The 20,563-nt window shown below is 38.0% G+C and overlaps 2 protein-coding genes across 2 annotated transcripts in view; both read left to right on the plus strand.

Annotated features, from left to right (window-relative positions):
• Positions 1 to 20,563, plus strand: part of Tmem30a (transmembrane protein 30A) — a 30,287-nt gene that overhangs the window by 268 nt on the left and 9,456 nt on the right. The window contains 1 exon segment of the mRNA XM_033756611.1: positions 1 to 79. This exon segment is cut by the window's left edge and continues 58 nt beyond it. Coding sequence (XP_033612502.1) covers positions 1 to 79 — 79 coding nt within the window.
• Positions 13,073 to 14,385, plus strand: LOC104857765 (profilin-1-like). The gene has a single exon (XM_033756612.1). It carries the CDS (start codon positions 13,685 to 13,687, stop codon positions 14,177 to 14,179), a length of 495 nt encoding a protein of 164 aa, XP_033612503.1. The 5' UTR covers positions 13,073 to 13,684; the 3' UTR covers positions 14,180 to 14,385.

The following is a 20,563-nucleotide window of genomic DNA, read 5'->3' on the forward strand; positions in this document are numbered from 1 at the left end:
GTTCTTCATCGTCGGCCTCATCTTCATCCCCATCGGCATCGGCATCTTCGTCACCTCCAACAACATCCGCGAGATAGAGGTGAGCAGCGTCCTCCTGGGGACGGAAGGCAACCGACCTCCCTGCTTCCGGTGCTCTTTCTGCTGCTCCTTTCTTTCTGCGCGGCTTCTGCATTTGTGTTCTGCTTTTACCTGCTTGCAAACGGAATCAATACCACAGAAAGTCAGTCAGGTGGAGAATTTATTCAGTGGTAGTTTGTATGATTCCCTGGGCTCAGGGTACTGTTCATCAAAATGCAAAGTGGTAAAAAATAAAGATGGATCAAGATGAAACTCCGAAGGAATCGACAGGATGATGGTGTCATTGCCTGTGCGTGCATTGTCTCAGGACACAGATGAACACACTGGCTGTGGTTGGGGAAAAGACCCAGAGTCCCAGAAGTATTGATGAATCTTAGGTAAAGCTGTGAAGTCATATGTTACCAGGGCACATCCCTGGATATAGGACTGAAGTGTGCCTGGTGCCTTTCAATTTGAGCTGATTACATGTTTTTAGGGCATGATATAAGTTAAAGCTAGCTGGAAGCTTCATTTCTGGTTTTGCTTTTAGGCTTCATTTGTTAATGATCGTGTCTCACATTCACTGTAGTTTTTCTGTTCTTGATTTTAAACTTTACAGAGTCAGTGACCACACACACAGAATAAATTGTGCCCTGTTTATTAAACATTTTCCTAGTGTGATTTTTACCGAACATTTCACTCATAGATTACAGGACAGAAGAACTTATATTGTGGAAGCATTTCGATTTCTGTCAGAGCAGAAATCATGGGACTTTTATACAGCTGCAGTGGTGAAAATGGATTGATAGTACAATGTAAATACTGCGTGGTATTTAGTATTAAACATCTTTTATCCTATCTGAGTGTTTTTGTCAGCTGAAAGGTAAAGAGCTGATCCTACTGATCTTGTTTTGTTTTATCATGCATATACATGTATACTTTTTAATCAGTATTTATCTATATGATATAATGGGACTTTCAGAATAATTTTATTTTTTAACCAGAGAAGGAGGGATAACTTTTCCAATTTAATTTACAGTGTTATCTCTAAAAGCAAGACTGACATTTTCAATTGTACAGTGCTTATGTATTAATAACTATGGTAAGAGTATCCATAGCATAAGTAGGTTTTAAATCTTCCATTAAGAATTCTCAATATAAGAACTACGGAAAGTGTCATGTATATTTTTTAAGTAAGTGTTGTAATTTATTTCATTTTTTAAAATCTCCCTAGTAGTCTGTAAATGTAGTCAAAATCCAAAACTTCTTGGTTGTGTCATGTTGGGACTCAAAATGTTTGGATTTTTGTGTTTTGGATTTCAACACTTTCAGATTAGGGATGTTCAACTGAAGTCTATGAAAATATTCCAAAACCTGAAAAACCCCTCAAATCTGAAGCATTTCCAGTTCCAAACATTTTGAACACTTATCTTGTACTTATTCTTCACCCACACTAGGATCACATGTATCAGACCATGCATGGACTGTAGCTGATATCGTGAAGAGCTGGATCAAGTTCTGGCTCAGCCATTTTAGCTCAGATTCTTGGAAAATTAAGGTCATTTTCTGAATCTCAGTTTCTTCATTTCTAGAACAAATAAAATAATGCATATCTTCCAAAATGTAAGAATTAGAAGCAATATAGATAAGAGGTGTGACACTAAGTTAAGCAGGAGATGAGAAATAGATTGAGATTTTCAGTAAACTAGTTAGCGATATATTATAAAATTGAGAAACCCAGGGCTGTTGATTCCTAGTTTAAGCTTTCATCGCACACTAGGGTCCTTACGGTAGTGATAGGAAGAAGAAGAAAATAATTTAACATTAGAAACTTGAGTCACTTTATTTAAACTTTTAGATACTTAAGGAAAATAGCAATAATTTGGAGTGTTGTGTGAATGAGCATTTACTCTTATGAGCAAACTTCTGAAAATACTTAGCCAGTATAATATGAAAGGAAATATTTAACTTCCTTAAAACTTTCGGGTTCTAAAGTGAAATAAGGTTCTTCCACCAGTTAGTTGGGAAATGGACATTTCTTAAAGAGTTCTCACGTATAACCCTAATTTCAAGTTGCCTGAAGGTGTGCTGCAGCTTGGCTGCTCAGCAGGACACTGACGTTAAATCAGAGTGGTATTCAGCGTAGTAGAGCTGAAGTTCCAGCTCTTACTGGTTTGCGATCACAGGCATGGTTTTGAGTCTAGTTTCTCTACTTTGATGAATCAGTAGATTCAGATAGCCTGATCTCTAGGATGCTGTTGGACTGTTAAAATTCTGTGACTTCCGACGTAGATATGTATGCCTTATAAAAGAGGCTGCATGTTCATGTTATATTGCCATTGAAACTAGAGAAAATGAAAATGAGGAATAACTGAGAATTTTATACCAACACTGGCATACAGTTGTGCAGATAAGATCTGATATATGTATATATGTGTGTATGTACGCATATATATGAGGTTTGAATATTAAATATCTAAAATGTGGCTCCAAATTAGGTTTGAAGTTATCAGAAAAACGTAGGGAACTTTCCATGCTTGTTTCTGTCTGCTCTCTACATTTTTTTCCTGGTGCTGGGGATTGAATCCAGGATCTCCAGCATGTGCTGTACCATTAGGCTATACCCGTAGACCCTCTACCCTTTGTTAACCACTAGTTTAGATTAAACTATGTTGAGGGTTGTTTAAAAGTACAGTAAATGGATGAGAAGTTCTTGCCTGCATTGATTTTGTACTAAGTTGCTCACATATATTCAGTTTATTTCTTAATTTTTGAAAATTTAAAACCTTGCTGTATTAGTTCAAATTGCAAGGGTGAAGGAGACATATCAGAATGCACAATTTAAAGTGCTAAGATCAGAGATCCAGAGTTTTAGAGTAAAACCAGTGGACCTTTCACATTCTCCCAGAAATGTCATTTTAAAATTACTACACTTATCCAGTGCTTCAGAAAGGTATGAAACAAAAGGGTGCTTTTATATTTTAATGTATATTAATGTGTATTTATATTCGGTAACACATTCCTCCTCTTTTAGCCTTATGTATTTGGCTTGCTTTTAGATTTTATAAGTTAAGTAAAATGAGGCTTGTAGAAAACTAGTTAATTTTATCATGAGAAAATATTTTAAATATTTAAATCTTTTAATTCAGTACAAGGATTTAATATTTTTACTTATTATTGGGAGCAAGGGGCTAGTATTCCCTTTAATTTGGTAATGTAGGGGTCAGGCACATGTTTTCACTACAGAGGTAATAGTTTTCTAGGCAGGGCCTTTCATGAGGCTGAGATGTGGAGCTAATATGAAAAAGGTTAAGATAGTGAAGTTTTTCTTAACTTTTGCAAAGGTTGCAGAGTGAAGTTAATATATTTCAGATTAGTGTTTAGGAAACTTGGCAGGATGTTGTGCAACTACAGTCTTAACGGCTTGGAGAAGCTGAGCAGGAAGATCCATTGAACTCAGTTCAGGGCCTTTCTGGGCCACATAGCGAGACTATGTTCCAAAATTAAGTAACTAAATTAATGATTAGAATCAGATGAGAATGTTATTCAGAGTAATACTCAGAATTTAGAAACTAAATATTTATGTACATCCCATCGCTATTTCCTAAGGTATGTTTTTTTGAGATTTTGGTGAAAGAAACTCCCAGCTTTCCTCTTCAAATTTACTGCCCTCACTTGTTTAATCCAGATTATTTTCTTAGTTTCATTTTTAAGAAGATTAAATTTCTTATCTGCATTTAGTAATCTTTAGTAAGAGTTAACGGAAGAGAAGTTGCTGTTAGAAACGGTTGTTAAAAGAAAAGGCATTAAAACTCATAAATTTAATTAATTTAATTTAATTTTGTGGCATTGGAATTGAGGGTTTTTCCATTGAGCTACATCTTCAGTACCTTTTTAAAATTTTTGAGACTGGGTCTTGTTGAATTGCCAAGTTCTCTAGGCTAGATTTGACCTTGTGATCCTCTTGTCTCAGTTTCCTAGAGTGCTGGGAGCCCAGCTAAGATTAGACATTTTAAAAATTACAAAGTTTGAAGATTTTAATATTTAAAATGATTGTAGCTACTAAAAAGTGAACCTTTGGAAATTAAAGTGTTCATGGTGTTAGTGTTTTTGTTTCTCAAGTAACTTTAGTGCTTACAGCAAGGGATGGCAAAATAAATGTGACTTACTTGAGTATTTTGCATGGCCCAAAAGCTGAGAGTGGTTTTGCACACAGTCATTTGTAGTCAGTTTCATGGTAGAGAATGTCATCTATTATTCTACATGTTACTTTTCTGCCCCCTCAAAACTCCATTCTTCTTAAGAATATAGATCTTTGCTACCCCCAAATTATACAAAACTTTTGTATTTCTAATTTCATTAATTTTAATAGAAATTAGTTCTCTCTTGTTCTGTCTTGTTATGTAAGTACTTACATAAAATCCTCAATCTTGCTCCTTGGTCTGCAAAGCCTGAAGTATTTGTTTTCTGGATCTTTACAAAAAAGAAATGCCTGCCTTTAATTTAGAGTTTTAAATACATACTGGCAAATTTAGTATTTGCTACAAAAATGGCTATGTTACATGTTTTAATCCTCAATAATTATTTCAGGTAGATGTAATGATCCCCAGTAATTGCTTGTGTTCTACTGTGTCTGTAGATTTACTAGCTATAAAATACCTTAGCTAAGTTTAACATTCATCTTGGCTCATGTAACATCATTCTTCATTTCTTTGACACCAGTAAAAGTCAAGCTGCTTAAACACAGTTGCTTTTTAAAAAAAAAATGTTTTTGGTTCCCCATCATCTTCATTAGAAACTCCACATGGGGTCTTCAGTGAAATAATCAGTTCATGGGGGATACTTAAAATGCCATTTTAGACATAATCTAATTAATTCTTCACATGATTTATTTTATTACTCAGCGTTTTGTTGAATGTCCTGTTTATGTCCTATATTGATTTCCTTTTAGATAAATTCACATTCAGAATGGAAGCTTTCCAGTCCCCAAAAGTATAAAAATTGCTTGCCCTTCAAATTTCTTGTTTCCCACCACAGTAAATTTAGAGTTTGTTTCTTAGGAATAGGATGTATTTTTAGAAATACAAATTTTACACAGGGGGACAGTTAACAGCAGTAGCAAAACAAAGCTGAGAAGTATGATAACTCTTCACTAATCTGCTTGTCTGTGTCCTTTTTTTTTTAATTTGTTTTGTTTTACGCTAAGGATTCTGGACATGTATAGTGTAAAGACTTTGTTGCTAGTAGAGATCTCTTTAGTTAGTCACTTTTCAGTAATGTACTTTGGGCAAAGCTAACTACAGTCCTTTGCCTCTGCCCCAAGATCTGACCACCTTGGGAGGATGCAATGTAATTGGCCCATCACCAAGTTTTCTGTGAATGTACCGTAGTATTGTTAATGTCACCAAGGTGTTCTGGGTGTTGGTTTAAAGAGAAAACCCATAAATAGCAACAGTTGTGTGACCCTGGCATGTATCAAGCAAATCATCCAAGACAAATTGGGTATTGATATACCATAAGAATGAATTATGTACTGCCTTTAAGCCTAGGTCTGTTCCAGATTCAGGCACCAACAAACAGGAGTAGGGTGAGGAAGCCAGTACTGCAGGTTTCAAATCTAGAGCTACTCAGGCAGCCCTGATCTCTGGCTGTGGGGGTGGGGGGCTGACGTCTCAGGCAGTCTCTTTCCAACCTGCTCTCTAATGCTGTCTGTCACTCAGTCACTGTGGGAATGTAACACTGGGCACCTTTAAGTGAAGCCATGTAGCTATTCTGAGTCCTGGATTCAGACCATTAATTCTTCCCCAGAATGGTGTCTGACCAAACACTTTCTCCATGGATGTGTTGGGCGCTTGGACTGGAGTCACTCACCAGCTGTTGCCTGTTGAAGGGCATCCATGGTTACAGAATCCCATGCTATCCCAGCAGATCAGAGCAACTGCTCTTCTGTTCCACTGCCGTGTTTGTCCCTGAGGCCCTCTGGGGTCCCTAGCATTCACTTTGTCTCAGTAGGTTGGTTCTCCCTCTTCTGGGAACTGGGAGACAGGAGCTGGGAACCAGCAGACTATCTCTTCCCTTCTCTATGTGGTGTTGTCTCTTTCATTTCTCTGTAGCTTTTAATTTTCTTGTCAGATCCTTCCTGGTTCCCAGAGATCTACTTCTCTTTTTTCCTTCCCCAGGTTGTTATTTTCCAGTGTTTGGATTCTGAATCTCAGAGAAATTGAGTAGCTGTTCTTCACTACTCTGCTGTTTTTTCCACATCCTGCTTCTTCATACAGTACTTGCTATTAGTATTCTGTCTATTCTGTTTTGCTTCTGTCTATTTGGTTTAAAGTTAACAGGGGGGAAAAAAAAGTTAACAGGCAAGTTTCCAGACTTCATTATATTGTGAACTATGTCTTTTGCACTTTTGACATTGAAATACCATTAATTAAAAAAAAAAAACAACTGTCCTTTATTCCACTTAGTAACTTCTAAGATTAGAAGTAAAACTTTAGCATAAAATTTGTTTTTTTGAAACCTGAAGTGTTGTTATTCCCAACACATTTTATTGCAATCTGGACATTAGGTCAGGCTACCCTTGAATTTTAGCTGACAAAGGATAGTAGTGAGTGATGGTAAAATCTCATAAACTCAATTCAATTTATCAAGAATTTAAATCAGTCTTGGGTATTTTCAATATACAGAGTGCCTCTTTGGGCATAGTGGGTGATAGAAAAAGTTTGAAGTCAGAGTATTTACTTTTTTTAGTTAGAGGTCTTTTTTATGGTGCTTGGAATCTTTTTGGAAAGATGAGACTAACATATGACAGGAAAACAGCTTTACTGTGTTGAGTGGCACACACAGACTAACCTTAGTACAGTAGTTAAAAAAAAAGACAAGATCACATGTGTCTGTAATAACCAGGGAAAGTTAGAAATTGGGCAATATAAAATCATATTATATATATATATATATATACACACACACACAGTGTGTGTATATGTGTGTGTGTATGTGTGTGTGTGTGCTGGGATTTGAAGGGCAAATATGTCTAAAGGAGAAGTTTCAGTACATTACAATAAAGATTCATGTGAGCGTAATTTAGTGGCAGGAAATTAAAAAGTGTATAGAGAAAATAGAGAGTAAGGGCAAGTTAGCTGGTGCCAGATTGTGGATAGTCTTGGATATTTGATAACATGTGTACTAAACCAAGAAAGTGGTGTGATGGAAGCAATATATATTGGGTAGGATTGAGTTCAGCAATGAGTAATCAAGCTTTGGATTCTCATGTGTAATGTCTGGAACATAATATGGAGCAACAGGGAGTCTATGTACTGACTCCTCACTGTATCTACTTTACTGCCCTGTTCTCATGTGAAAGGTTCAGATGGAGGCTTAAGAGTTCTGATTGCCATTTCTGGGCACTATGTAGAAGAATGGAGGAAGAACAAGGGACTTGTAAAGAAGGTCCTTGGAGCATGCCACATACTCCCACCACTTAGCAAACAGGGCCAGACTAGCTAGAGATTGTACGTTGCAGTTTTTATTGTGATAACAAGGTTTCCTGCTATTAAGAAAGTTTTAGATTGTGGAAGAGAGGTAGCATGGACATTGTGGTGGGAGGTTTACCTTATACCTCACAGGAAGGTGGAACACGGATAGGAAGATTTGTGTGTGATAAAATGGTGTGTCAGCTGGATCTAGATGGTTTAGATAGAGTTAATAATGATTCCATTTTTATATTGATACAATTTTGAGTAAAACTTATTGCATAGGAAAAGCGTTATGTGTTTTTTTTTCTTTTTTTTTTTTTGGAACCGGGGATCAAACTTGGGACCTTGCGCTTGTGAGGCAGGCAGCGGAACCACTGAGCTAAGTCCCCAGCCCACATTTTGTGTTTTTTTATGTGAAGAACAAATTAGGTACATGGCTTTACTCATAAATTTTTAAAAATATGTTATGAAAATGTTGAATATTATCATCTTCCTCTTCTTAAATCTCTTATTTTATCACTTCAGCATAGAAAAGTGTCTCAGTTTCTCCTCTTTAACAAAAACATCCTTTGTTAAGTCTACTCAATTATAAAGCTATTAATAGTGACTTTTTTTTAAGACAGGGTTTCACTATGCAGTTTAGACTACCCTGGAACTCACTGTGTAGCCCAGGCTGGTTTCGAATTCACAGCGATCCTCCTGCCTCAGCCTCCCAAGTGCTGGGATTACAGGCGTGCACCACCTTGCCCAAGCAGTAGTGACTTTTTGAGAGTTCACTCTACTAAGAATTTTATGTACATTATGTCAGTTATTTTTCATCAGAATTTTAAATTTCCATTCTTTCTAAAATACTGTAGATAACATTTTTTCCCTGTATCTTTTTAAAAAATTTATTTTATTGGTACATGTTTGCAGTACATAAAGTTTACATTATCTTAGGGAGTAGATACATGTATATAACAATCTCAATTCTTTTTTATTTCTCTTCCCTTCTTCACCCATCTCCCCTTTCGAGATCCCCTTTCCCCATTTTCATTTTTATTATTATTATTGTTGTTGTTATTATTCCCCATTTCATTATATATTGTTATTAATATATATTTTTAGTTTATGTTTATGACATGTAATTTTACATTCACTGTGGGTATTTGGTACATGTATATGACACATCTCAAATCTTTTTACCACACCCTACTGCATCTTGGACCCCTTCTCATTTGAAGAAGATCTGTCTCCCTGTTTCCTTTAATTAGTCTTTTATTTCATTCTTTATTTGTAGTTTGCATTACTAAAATGAAAGAAACCATCTGGTATTTAATCTGTATGTCTGATTTATTTCACTTATTATTTTCCAGGTGTATCCATTTTCCTATAAATGTCTCAAATTATCCTTCTTTATAGCCAAGCAGTATTTCATTATATATAGATGCCACATTTGCTTTCTCCATTTGTCTGTTCATGGACACATAGGCTGCTTCCAGGATTTAGCTATTATGAGTCATGCTGTTGTAAACACTGGTATGTATGTATCACTATAATGTGTTGTCTTTTTCTCTTTTGGAAAGTTACCTAGAAGGGGAATAGCTGGGTCAAGTGGAATTTACATTTTTAATTATTTGAGAAATCTCTTGATTTCCCTTTTAAGACATTGCCAGTCAAAATATCAATAGCATTTCTCACAGAAGTAGGCAAAACAGTTCTAAAATTCCTGTGGAAACGCAAGAAACCCAGAATAGCAGAAGCCATCCTGGGTAACAAGAGCAAAGCAGGAGGCATCACAATAATACCTGACTTGAAGTTTTACCACAAAGCTATAGTGATAAAAATGGCATGGTATCAGCACAAAAACAGACATGGATCAATGGAACAGAACAGAAAATGCAGAAACATTTTCCCCAGATGCATTCAGCTACTTGATCTTCAACAAAAGAGTCAAAACATATGTTGGAGAAAAGATAGGCTCTTTAGCAAATGGTGCTGGAAAAACTGCCTACCTGTATGTAGAAGATTGAAGCCGGACCCAGGCCTCTCACCACATACTAAACTAAAATCAAAATAGATAAAAAATCTGAATGTTAAAACAAGCAATTAACCTAGGTAAAACTCTTAATAGGTAAAACTCTTGCAATCATAGATGTAGGCACTGGAAATTTTAGAATCTTTCCCCCACAGATAATGTGGGAAGAGGGGATTACTCTTTTATAAAATTTTATTTCAACTCTAAGAATTAAAGATAGTCTTGAGATGATGGCTACTTATCATAACAAAGTTCTTTTTAAATCTGTATTTTAGATTTTTAAAATGAAGAATTCATTGTACTTTTTAAAATATTAGTATATTAATAATTGGTACCAATTTTATTTTTAAATGTAATGTCTTTTAAATCGACTTCCATGTTTAAATTATCATAGGATGCATGCTAGTTGAGATTATGGGAAGCAATAGTTTTAGTCTAAATGTAAGAAAACAATTTTGGAGATAGATCTGATTCTGAACGGGTTGGATTATGTTCCCCCCAAATACTGTGTTGAAATCTTAACTGGGTAACCGTGATGTAACATTTGGAAATAGAATCCTTGCAGGGGTAGTCATGTTAAAACGAGGTCATTATGAGTGGTGTGCTTATGGGAAGAAACAGACACAGAGAAGATGGTGTGAAGTCAGAGAGAACACCAGGTAACATCAGGGACAAAGATGGGGTGATGCCACTGCAGACCAAAGAACATCAGAGATGCTGGCAGTGGCCTGCGCCTAGAAACAGCAAGGAGGGAAGTCTCACAAGGAGTATGGCCCTGCTGACACACCTGGAGTAATGGGTTGTAGCCTCCAGAACTATGAAAGAATAAATTTCTCGTGTTCTAAAACATCTAGTTAGTGGCAGTTTGTTACAGGAGCCCTGGAAATTAATGTAGACATTCACCAACTGTTTGGTCTTAGGCAGTCACGTTTAACCTCTTAATATCATTTTTCTCATTTTTAGAAGACTGGGAATAGTTCTGGTATGGAGTAGGCATTTGGAATGTAATAGCTGCCTTTGCATTTGCTATCCTTCAAAGACAACTTATGTATTTCCTAATTCACTGACCATTTGTAAGTATGAGGTTGTGACTCACGGATCAGATTAGTAGAGCTTTGCCTCATATTCTCTAATTTATCACAACATGATGATTTCTTATGAACTATGGAATTTTTTGAGGAAACAAAAACTAAACTTTGATGTAGGTATATGTTTAGAACTGAATTTCTGATGATTCTTTTTGGATGTACCTTCAAGAACAAAATGATCTTACAGTGATCATGAATTTAAAAAATTTTACTGCTCCCTTTTACAGCATTCTAAATAATTTAAACATGGCTTATGTTTTCTATATTTTTCATTAGTATGTATGTTTGCAATACATAGTGAATACATTTATTGTGGTGGAATTGGTGCATATCCATGTTGCACCTTGATCCTTTTTACTTCCCCTTTCACTCCCCTTCTTCTGGCTCCGCTTACCTCCAGATCCCTTTCCCATCCTTCCAAAGAATGAACTTTTTGATTCATTGTTTTGTTACTGTTTTTTGTTTGTTTGTTTTAGTACTGGGGATCGAACTTGGAACCTTGTGCTTGCAAGGCAGGTAGTGGAACCACTGAGCTAAATCCCCAGCCCTGGTTTGTTTTTGTGTTTTGTCTCGGTTTCATTACTTTCTGCTCTGATCTTCATAATTTCTTTCTCTTCTGTTTCAGATTTGGATTGTTCTTGCCTTTCTAGGATCTTGAGCTTTTATTTATTTGGGAGCCTTATGCTTTTTTGTGAATGTATTTACAGTTATAAATTTACCTCTTAGAAATGCTTTCATTGTGTCCTATAGGTTTTGGTATGTTGTGCTTCCATTTTCATTTGATTCTAGAAATTTTTAAATTTCCTCTCCAATTTCTTTTGTGATCCATTGATTATTCAATAATGTACTATTTATTCTCCGTGTATTTTTTTAGTTTTGTGGCTTCTTTTACTGTTCATTTTTGCTTCATTCCTCTCTGTTCTGATGGCCTGCAGAGGATTATTTTAGTTCTTTTGTGTTGATTTTAGCATGCTTCATGACCTAAAATATACAGTAGTATGTTTTGGAAAATGTTGCATGTTGAGGAAAATGTACAGGTATATTCCTTTGTTGGATGAAATACTCTGTAGATATCAATTAAGTCCCTTTGTGCAATGGTATGATGTTTACTTTTTTATCTTGGGGGGCATCTGGCTAATTGTGAGAGTGTGGTGTCAAAGTACCCACCCCACTATAACTATATTGATGTCTTTCTGTCCTTTTAAGTCCCGTAGTTTTGTTTTATGAAGTTGGGTGAGCTGACACTTGGTGCAAGGAAAATAATATTTTATTTTCCATTGTTTCCTTTACCAGTATGTAATGGCTATCTTAGGCTTTTCTGATCAGTTTTGGCTTGAAACCTGCTGTGTCTGAAAATAAAATAGGCACTCCTGCTTAGTTTGGTGCACCACTTGAATAGAGAATCATTTTCTGTGCTCTCACTTTCAGTCTGTGTACACATCTTTTTGGATGAAGTGCGTCACCTGTAGGCAGCACATATACTGCATTTTATTTTTTGATTGGGGACTTGAGACCACTGACATTGAAAGTTATTATTGTAAGGTATTCATTGAATCTTGTCATGGCATTATTTTTACAGTTCTGATTATTTTATTTTATTTTATTTTTGGTACTGGGGATCAAACTCAGGGCTTGCGAAGCAGTCCCCGGCCCTATTTTTCCTTTTTTAACTGCTGTTTGAGCTTTTTGGTGCGGGCAGCCTCCCTTAAGCATTTTCCTTTAAGCATTTTGTACAGTGCTGATTTAGTGGTTATGTATTTCTTTAGGATTTACTTATTTTGGAAAGTCTTTACAATCTCTGTCAGTTCTGAAGACTAATTGTTTAGGATATAAGGGCCTTATTGACAGCTGTTTTCTTTTAAGTCTAGAAAGTCTTTGCTCCCGTGGACTTTAAGGTTTGTGCCAAGAAATCTGCAATTTGCTGATGGGCTTGCCTTTGTAAGTTTCTTTTTTCTCTAACAGCTTTTCACATTTTTTCTTTAGCACTTTTTCCTTTATTCCTATAATTCTGTGGTGGTTTTTTGTTTTGTTTTGAGTCATCTAACTGCTGGTAGATCGGCTTAAATGGTATCTTGTCATTTTTAGGCTATTATTGAAATTATGATCTTCTATATCTACCTTGTCATATATTTCTTATACTGTTCACACAGTGGTCAAATCTGTTATCTTTGATTTCTTATCATACTTTCTAATTCTTTACTGAAGTGGTCATTTATGTCTTGTATTGTCATGCTTACCGTAGTTTGTTGTTGTTTCTTCTTTACATTTATCAAACATTTTATTACTAAAGTCCTTTATTGTTAAACATCTTATGCATTTACTTTAATCTCTTCAAATATTTTGATCATTTGGTTTTTGAGTTCTTTGCCTATCGCTTCTTCTACTTTAGTACCTGTGAACTCAGCTTTGGGAGAGTTAGAGATTTGGGAGTCATCTTGTCTTCTTTCTCAAATTTCTGTTGTTTTTGTGGGTTGAAGATCATTTAGGGTAGAGAAATTGTCTTACTACTAAGGAGATATTTTTAGTTAGATTCTGTCTCCTTGTGATGTGTATGTGGGTTTGGTTATGTGTTGTGCTTTATACCCCTCTTCAACCTATTTGGCATAGTATCTGAGTGTCTTAGTGTCCAGGCTTCTTATGGGGGCGTGATCCCCATCCCTAGTCGTATTTGCAGAGACATGACCTCCTCCTTAGGAGCTGCGGTTAGTGTTCCAGACTGCTTCATTCTTTTCTCTGCATTGTCTTTAATTTCTCCGTGGTTGCTAGTTTGCCTTCTGGTTCTTTCCTTTTATGTTACACTGTAGTTATCATTGCTTTATAAAGCAACTCGGTTACTTTGGTACAGTCCTGCTTGTCTGTATTTGGGAAAGGGCATATTTTTCTACATTGATGTTGTCTATTCGTAAAAAGGAAGCATAAATGCTTCTAAAAATGGGTTCATTATTCCAGGATACCCTGCTGCCTTATTGTGGTCCTTTTACTTCTCTTACTCTTAAAACCCACATTTGCCGGAACAGCAAGCATAGCCAAGGTCCGGACCGCAGCACATGCCCCGAGCTCTCTGCCTATCTCCACCCGCCTGCCCGAGTCCAGCCCGAGTCCAGCCCGCAGCCCCAAGGAGCGGTGCCGACAGCAGCCCCAGCAGCAACGCCGTGGCCGGGTGGAACGCCTACATCGACAACCACATGGCGGACGGGACCAGTCAGGACGCGGCCATCGTGGGCTACAAGGACTCGCCCTCCCTGTGGGCCACCGTCCCTGGGAAAACCTTCGCCAATATCATGCCAGCTGAAGTTGGTGTCCTGGTTGGCAAAGACCGGTCAAGTTTTTTTGTGAATGGGGGCCAGAAATGTTCTTTGATCTGGGACTCACTGCTGCAGAATGGGGAATTTACCATGGATCTTCATACCAAGAGCCCTGGTGGAGCCCCTGTCTTCAAAGTCAAGACGCTAGTCCTGCTGATGGGCAGAGAGGGTGTCCACGGAGGTATGATCCACAAATGTTATGAAATGGCCTCACACCTGCGGCGTGCCCAGTACTGACCTCGTCTGCCCCCACTTCCCACCATTCCCACTCGCTTTTGCACCCCCATGTGTACACAAACATGCACCATTTTTATTTTGGGGGCCAATGCCCCATATCTTTTACTGCTGCCAAAACCACATGGGCTGGGGGCTGGGGCTGGATGGACAGATACCGCCCCCTACCCATACCCCTCCTGTATGTGGTTGGAAAACTTTGTTGTTGTTTTGTTTTGTTTTTTGCTTTGTGGGTTTTTTTCTGAATAAAAAAAGATTCTAACAAAAAAAAAATCCATATTTGCCTTCTATTCTATGAGGGCCTGTCTATATTACACAAATTAGTCTCCAGTAGTGGTAATTGCAGTGAAATATTGATTGACTTCTTTTTAAGAGTAGGAAAACTTTATTGGGGAATAGGAATGGCTCCTGAGAGACAGGAGGGGTCTGAAATGGGTTGCCACTGAGGTCATCTCTCAGAGAATGTTTTATAGAGCGAAGTTAGGAAGTGGGTACAGTGTGCGTCAAACTATAATCAACCAATAAGGTTACAAGTATAGCTGCTTAGCTAGTATTGATCCAAGAGGGAATCGGGCATGTAGCAAGGGCATGTGGATGACATCATTAACTTTGCCTTAGTCTTGTCTTTAGTGTTAGCCTTAATAGTCTTAGTCTTAGTGGGTGGGAAAGAATGAATGGCTCACTCCTAGTGAGATAATGGTCTATTTCTCTGGAAATCTCAGAAGGATGGTACCAATTACAGTATAATCTCAAATTTCCTTTCATCCCTTAGGGGAATGTGTAAATCTGGCTATTCAGAGTTTAATGTCGGCGTCTTGCCTTCTTCAGATGCATCTCCAGCCAATTTTAATGTTCTCATCTTCTACACTAATTTCCTTGAAAGCCCAGTCCCTTTCTGACTGTATATCAATTTTTAATCTAACTTAGCTGCCTATAATACTACCTCTTCTGAGGAGCTATCGCTAACTGCTGTTAGGGGAGAATGGGTGAAGTTTCATTCTAGCTTCTTTGAACTGAGAAAGGTCAGTATAGGGGGAGACCGCTGTCTCCAGAGAGGTAATCTCATGGTCCTTGGATAGAAGTCATGTTGTAGTTTAGCAGTTATGAACTCTTTTTTACAAGGTCAGTCTAGCGGATCCTAGTAAAAGGAGTCTGGCACATTAGTTTTTGGTTCCATCGTGATCACTTGGTGTTTGGCAACCTGTAGGTGAGAATAAACACGTTTTTCCAAGAAATTAAAACACATGACCAAACAAACCATGAGCACTAGAATGGAAAGACATATAGGAGAAGAGACACTCAGACACTCTCTTAAGGGATTGGAATAGTAATTGTAGCCACTGGCTCTTAGACCTTTCTACTTGCTGATTGAGGCTATCTATAAGTCTGATATTTCTTTGTCACAAGTCTCTCCAGTGTTAGCAACAAGAAGATGGTTTTGAAGGTCAGTTTGAGTGAAGGAATTTAAAATCCCTTGCTGAGCTTTTTTTCCCATTAAGTTTATTGGTACCTTTTAAAAAAAAGCAAACAATAGTTACACGTATCATTGGGATCTTGTGCCTTTAAATGATTTGTTTTAGTTCTTATTTTTTCCTCATACCCCTTCCCTCCCTTGCCCTCCCACATCTTTTTGTTATACTTTTCTTCTGGGTAAGACCAAAGTAAAGTGAGACCTGTGTTAATCAAAGTTAACCTCTTGCTGTCTATCAAGGACAGTTAAGGCTCTTCAGGCATTATTTTTGGAACCTCTCAGCTCCTGTCAGTGTCAGCTGGCAGGATGGGTCATGGTCTTGCTTGACCATGTAGCTTCCTGTGAAAGCATGGGAGATTTTTTTCTCCCTCTTTGATGACCCTCCTTTGTGGCACACTACATTAGTTGACTCCTGTTCTCTGGGGTACTACAGTCTCCCTGCTCAGGAAGTTGGGTGATTCACCAAAGTTGTAAGATCTTGTGGACCAGGTCTTCTCATGTCCTGGGTCCTTGTTGACCTTGGAGGGTCAAGGCCAAAATATTAGCCCAGTTATCTTTCTAGTTTTGGTCTCCAAACCTCAGTGTTTGAACACCCAGAAGAGAAGATCAGTCACATCAGTATGATAGTGGGAGCAGTAGGTTTAATTTCATGATCTTATCTAGATAGTGAACACCTTGAAATATATAGTATGACTGATGAACTGTTTTTTCTTTACCAGTCATGGTTGTCTTAGAAGTTGGATCCCTGAAAAATGTTAACAAATAACAATTATGAAATTTTACAACAAAACTTGAGATCAAGGGTCACGTAGCATTTTAGCGTGACAATCACCATGCATCATTATCTCTGAAACACATTCAAATGATTCCAGCTATCCAAAAAAGGGGAGCCATGGTATTAGGTGGCTTGAGCTTGTGCCCTTTAGTTTTGAATAAGAGCAGTTCAGAAATCCCCCCTTACACTGAATGTGTTTTGGATCTCTGAAGTGTTATGTTTATGGAAATAGCTCCCTCTGGTCTCACCCAGAGGTTGGTTCTTTCCACAAGGTCGCAGGTTGTAGGTTCAGATTCCTGCACCCACTGGACAGGAAGCTACTTAGGCATGGGCAGGAACTTCACCCTTGTTGAGTCTTCCTGAATGAGCCAAACTCCAAAGTCTTCTCTTCTCCAGAAATGGGGCCGTGTGTTCCTTATCTAAGATGATTTCCTGTCTGTGGTATTTTTATAGACAAACGCTCATTTTCTGTAGCTTCAACTTGAGAGTTTCAGTTATTGGAAAGGAGAAAAAGGCTGACTAAAATCCTTCAGGGTCTGTATCTCTATCTCTATCTCTGTCTTTATCTCCTCCCCCCATTTTGAGCAGAAATGCCTCAAAAAACAGTGACAGGAAAAGACGAGTATGAGACACTCTTCCCATGAGTTGTCACCCTCAGCTTAGGAAGGTGAAAGCAAGGAATCTCAAGAGTTGATTTCTTCCTCACCAGTGGAGGGTCAGACTGGAAAGGAAACTGAGGCAGAACAGGCTTGATATTCCCCTCCATAAGCATAGAAGAGGGATCAGGCCAGACTGTTCCAGTGAATCTTGTCCTCCTACATTTTACAGTAGCATCTATAGCATGTTATAAACTCATATTTTGGTTAAAGTTTCAAAGTCCAGAAGGGGAGTTCTAATTTACCTTTCTCCAGTTCTACTGTAACGCACCATCTCGTAATTTTCAAACAAGTCAAGCAAGGATTACAAGTAAATTCAGCAACTAGTAGGTTCTAAGTACGGCGTATATGCCAAATAGGACTACAAGGACCTGGCTACAAAAATAAAATGTCCCATCAAAGAAAGAGAAGCATCATAACCTCTATATGCTCTCAACTTAAATCTTGTACCATTTTAACAAAAAGACAAGGCACAAGCAACTGACAGACAAAAAGATGACAATTTTGATTACCTAAATGAATCTCAATCCAGAATCCAGTTAAAATATTTACGGGTGCCAGGAAACCAAAGCAAACTTACCTCCTTCCAAAGTTCTCAGTGGAACCTCCAAGATGATACAGGAGAGAGATAATTTGCCACCTGCTGAATGTCAGATGTGCCCAGTTTGTGTCCCCTAAAATCGAAGAATAAATTCCAAAGGACAAAGGAAGTTAAGAGTAGGAAAGAATTATTGGGGATTAGGAATAGCTTCTGAGAGACAGGAGAGCTCTTGAGCAGGTTGCCCTACTAGTTTTTGAATCTTTGGTAGGAAATAATGTGATTTATGTTATTTCCTTTATTTATGTTATTGTGACTCATTTAAGTAATCAAAATTGTCATCTTTTTGTTTGTCAGTTGCTTGTGCCTTGTCTTTTTGTTAAAATGGTACAAGATTTAAGTTGAGAGCGTGTAGAGGTTACGATGCTTCTGTTTCTTTGATGGGACATTTTATTTTTGGAGCCAGGTCCTTGTAGTCCTGTTTGGTATATATGCTGCGCTTAGAAGGGAAGAGCATGGACAGTTACTGCTTTACTCTTTAAGAGCCAGTCTTGTCTTTATGCCAGAGATTTCTCAGTGACTAAGCAGAGAAATTTGCTTCTATGGTATCATAAAATTCAAAATCATAAATCTAGTTTTGTGATGTTCCTGGAGCACGGTTAATGTTGGCTGGATGTCTGCTGCACCTGGTGTCTCTTGAATGAGCTTTGTTGTGGTCACAGTTCTTTTCATCACATGGCTGTCAGTATCTATGAGAAGGCTGCTACCTCTGGACCTTTTCCATCCTGTCACTACCGGGAATCTACTTGCTTTCAGTGTTCCATTACGAGGAGTGGGCTGGAGTGGTTCTCTCCAGTGGTATCCATTTGTCCATTACTGGGCTAGAAAGCCCCATTGTTGAAGCTTACCATGGCTTAAAGTTACAAGACCTTTAGTTTTTACTCTGTAATCTATTTCCCCTACCCAGCCTTAAATTTTTCTTGTTTTGATGGCCAGTTTTATAAACAGGTGCTGAAGAATGATTAGATATCTGAACCCCAAGATTGATTTTGAGATCTTTATCTCTAAATCAAAACTTTAATTTGAAATTCTAAATTCATGTAGCTTTTGGGACTATTTATGTGGTAAGCCCTCTTTAGAGACGCATTGTTTTGTACTGCACTGTCTCCCCATAGGTAAGATCTCTTGGAGAAACTTGTTGACTACTAGAGGAAGTTGTGTTTCCGTGGAACTTGTCCTCTTTTTATCAAGACACCCATTCAATTTTAATGACTGTTCTCTGTGTTAGGTGGACAGGTGCTAGGCTGAATCTTCAATGTCTAGGGGAGTGTTTGATTACTAAGTCTAGATCCTGTGCCTTTGTGCTGACTGTGATGGGGTCAAGAAGAGGAAGGACCCATTTCTGTCTTCAGCTTCTGAAGTGAGAATTAGAGCTCTGTGTCCTTCCAAAATTTTCAGAGGAGAATTCCACAATACCTGCAAATGCATTTGGATGCCAACAGCTTAATAAGAACAGCAAAAATTTCAGTTATTCATCAGAGGTTTCTCTTCATTCTTGTGATCTGAAGGTCCTGAGTTTGAATTTTAGAGAGGACAAGGAAGGGTGCACTCGGATTTGAACCCAGGCACATACCTTTCTATTGAGCTATATCCTGTCCTAGTTTAGAGGAAAATAAAAACAAACTTTTCAAGGCCATTACACTTTTTAAGTGAGATGATGTATATTAAATGGTAGTACTGCCTGTGTACACTTAGTACACATTTGATAGTAGTAGTCAGTAACACATGGTTTATCATTATGGCTCCAGTTTACTTTCTTATCCTTGTCTCATTTTCTTCCAATATAAAACTTGCTATAAATCCAGAATATTTACTCTCATTGCCCTTAAATGTGCCTTGGGTTTTATGCCTTACTTCCTCTTTAATCTCTTTAATGGCCTTTCTTTCTCTTTTCATCTTTCTTTTGTGGATCTGTTCAAATCCTTCTTTTCAGTAAAAGTGCTGGTCAGTCTACTAGCAGTTTTCCCTCTCTATGATGTATTGCAATTGCGTTCTGACTCTGAGCACCCCAAGTTAGCATCAGACACCCCCAGTTTAAAGGTGTGATCCCGAGCCTGCCCCTACATCAGCCACAGACCCAGTCTAGGACTTCCACACTTATTGCCAGCTGGTTCCAGTGGACTCTCTAGTCGCTCTGTCCGGTCCTCCTGTAGGACTGCCCTCCCTTCACATGTCAGGGTGAGAGAGGAGTCCCAGAAGAAACACCTACGGTGAGGTCTGGGCGCTTCCGTGCCCTCTCCTGTGTTCTGAGGTCGCACCTCGCTCCCAGCACGTTATGGGCTCACTCATCAGAGCTCCCTCACTTCATTGTCCTACCAGGATTGAGTGGGATTCACTGAACATCCCCTCCCCAGAGGCTGGGCCAGGCTGGAGCCCCAACCACGTGATTGGTGTTTTAGAGCCCAGCCCCCATCCTGAACCATCTTGTTAGTATAAACTCTTGAGTCCAGGGGTTTATGAGTAACAGAGATGACCGTCACCTGGGAAATTCACTGTCAGGAGACCAGAGCAAAGAGAAGGCAGATTCAACTCCAGATTTGTAAAAATAGCTCTTGAAAACCTAATTGTTTTTAAATTTGAAGGCATAAAAAAAGCTGAGGTGACTGGAAGTATTTAAGGCTGTAAGACTTAAGAAGAAAAGCTGATTTATTGATCTCTTAATCAGAATTATAGTAGTTTAGACTTAATAGCTATTTAAATATGAATATATCATAGTTTGAATTTTTTGTTTATGATTTTATGTGTTTCTTTGGTAGAAAAGAGGGGGTTTTGATAGGAAAGATTAGTGAGTAGAACATCACAGGATACTTTTCAGTGTTTAATACTGTCAAAATTAAACAAATGACCTTAAAAACAGTTGTCTGGGCTGTAGCTTGCTTCATTAGAG

The sequence above is a fragment of the Fukomys damarensis genome, unplaced genomic scaffold (assembly GCF_012274545.1).
Source record: "Fukomys damarensis isolate Sample0158 unplaced genomic scaffold, DMR_v1.0_HiC HiC_scaffold_27, whole genome shotgun sequence".
Taxonomy (NCBI): Eukaryota; Metazoa; Chordata; class Mammalia; order Rodentia; family Bathyergidae; genus Fukomys; species Fukomys damarensis.

Bases quoted from the DNA above. Each gene is read 5' to 3' on its own strand.
- LOC104857765 (XM_033756612.1), top strand. From the start codon at position 13,685: ATGCCCCGAGCTCTCTGCCTATCTCCACCCGCCTGCCCGAGTCCAGCC.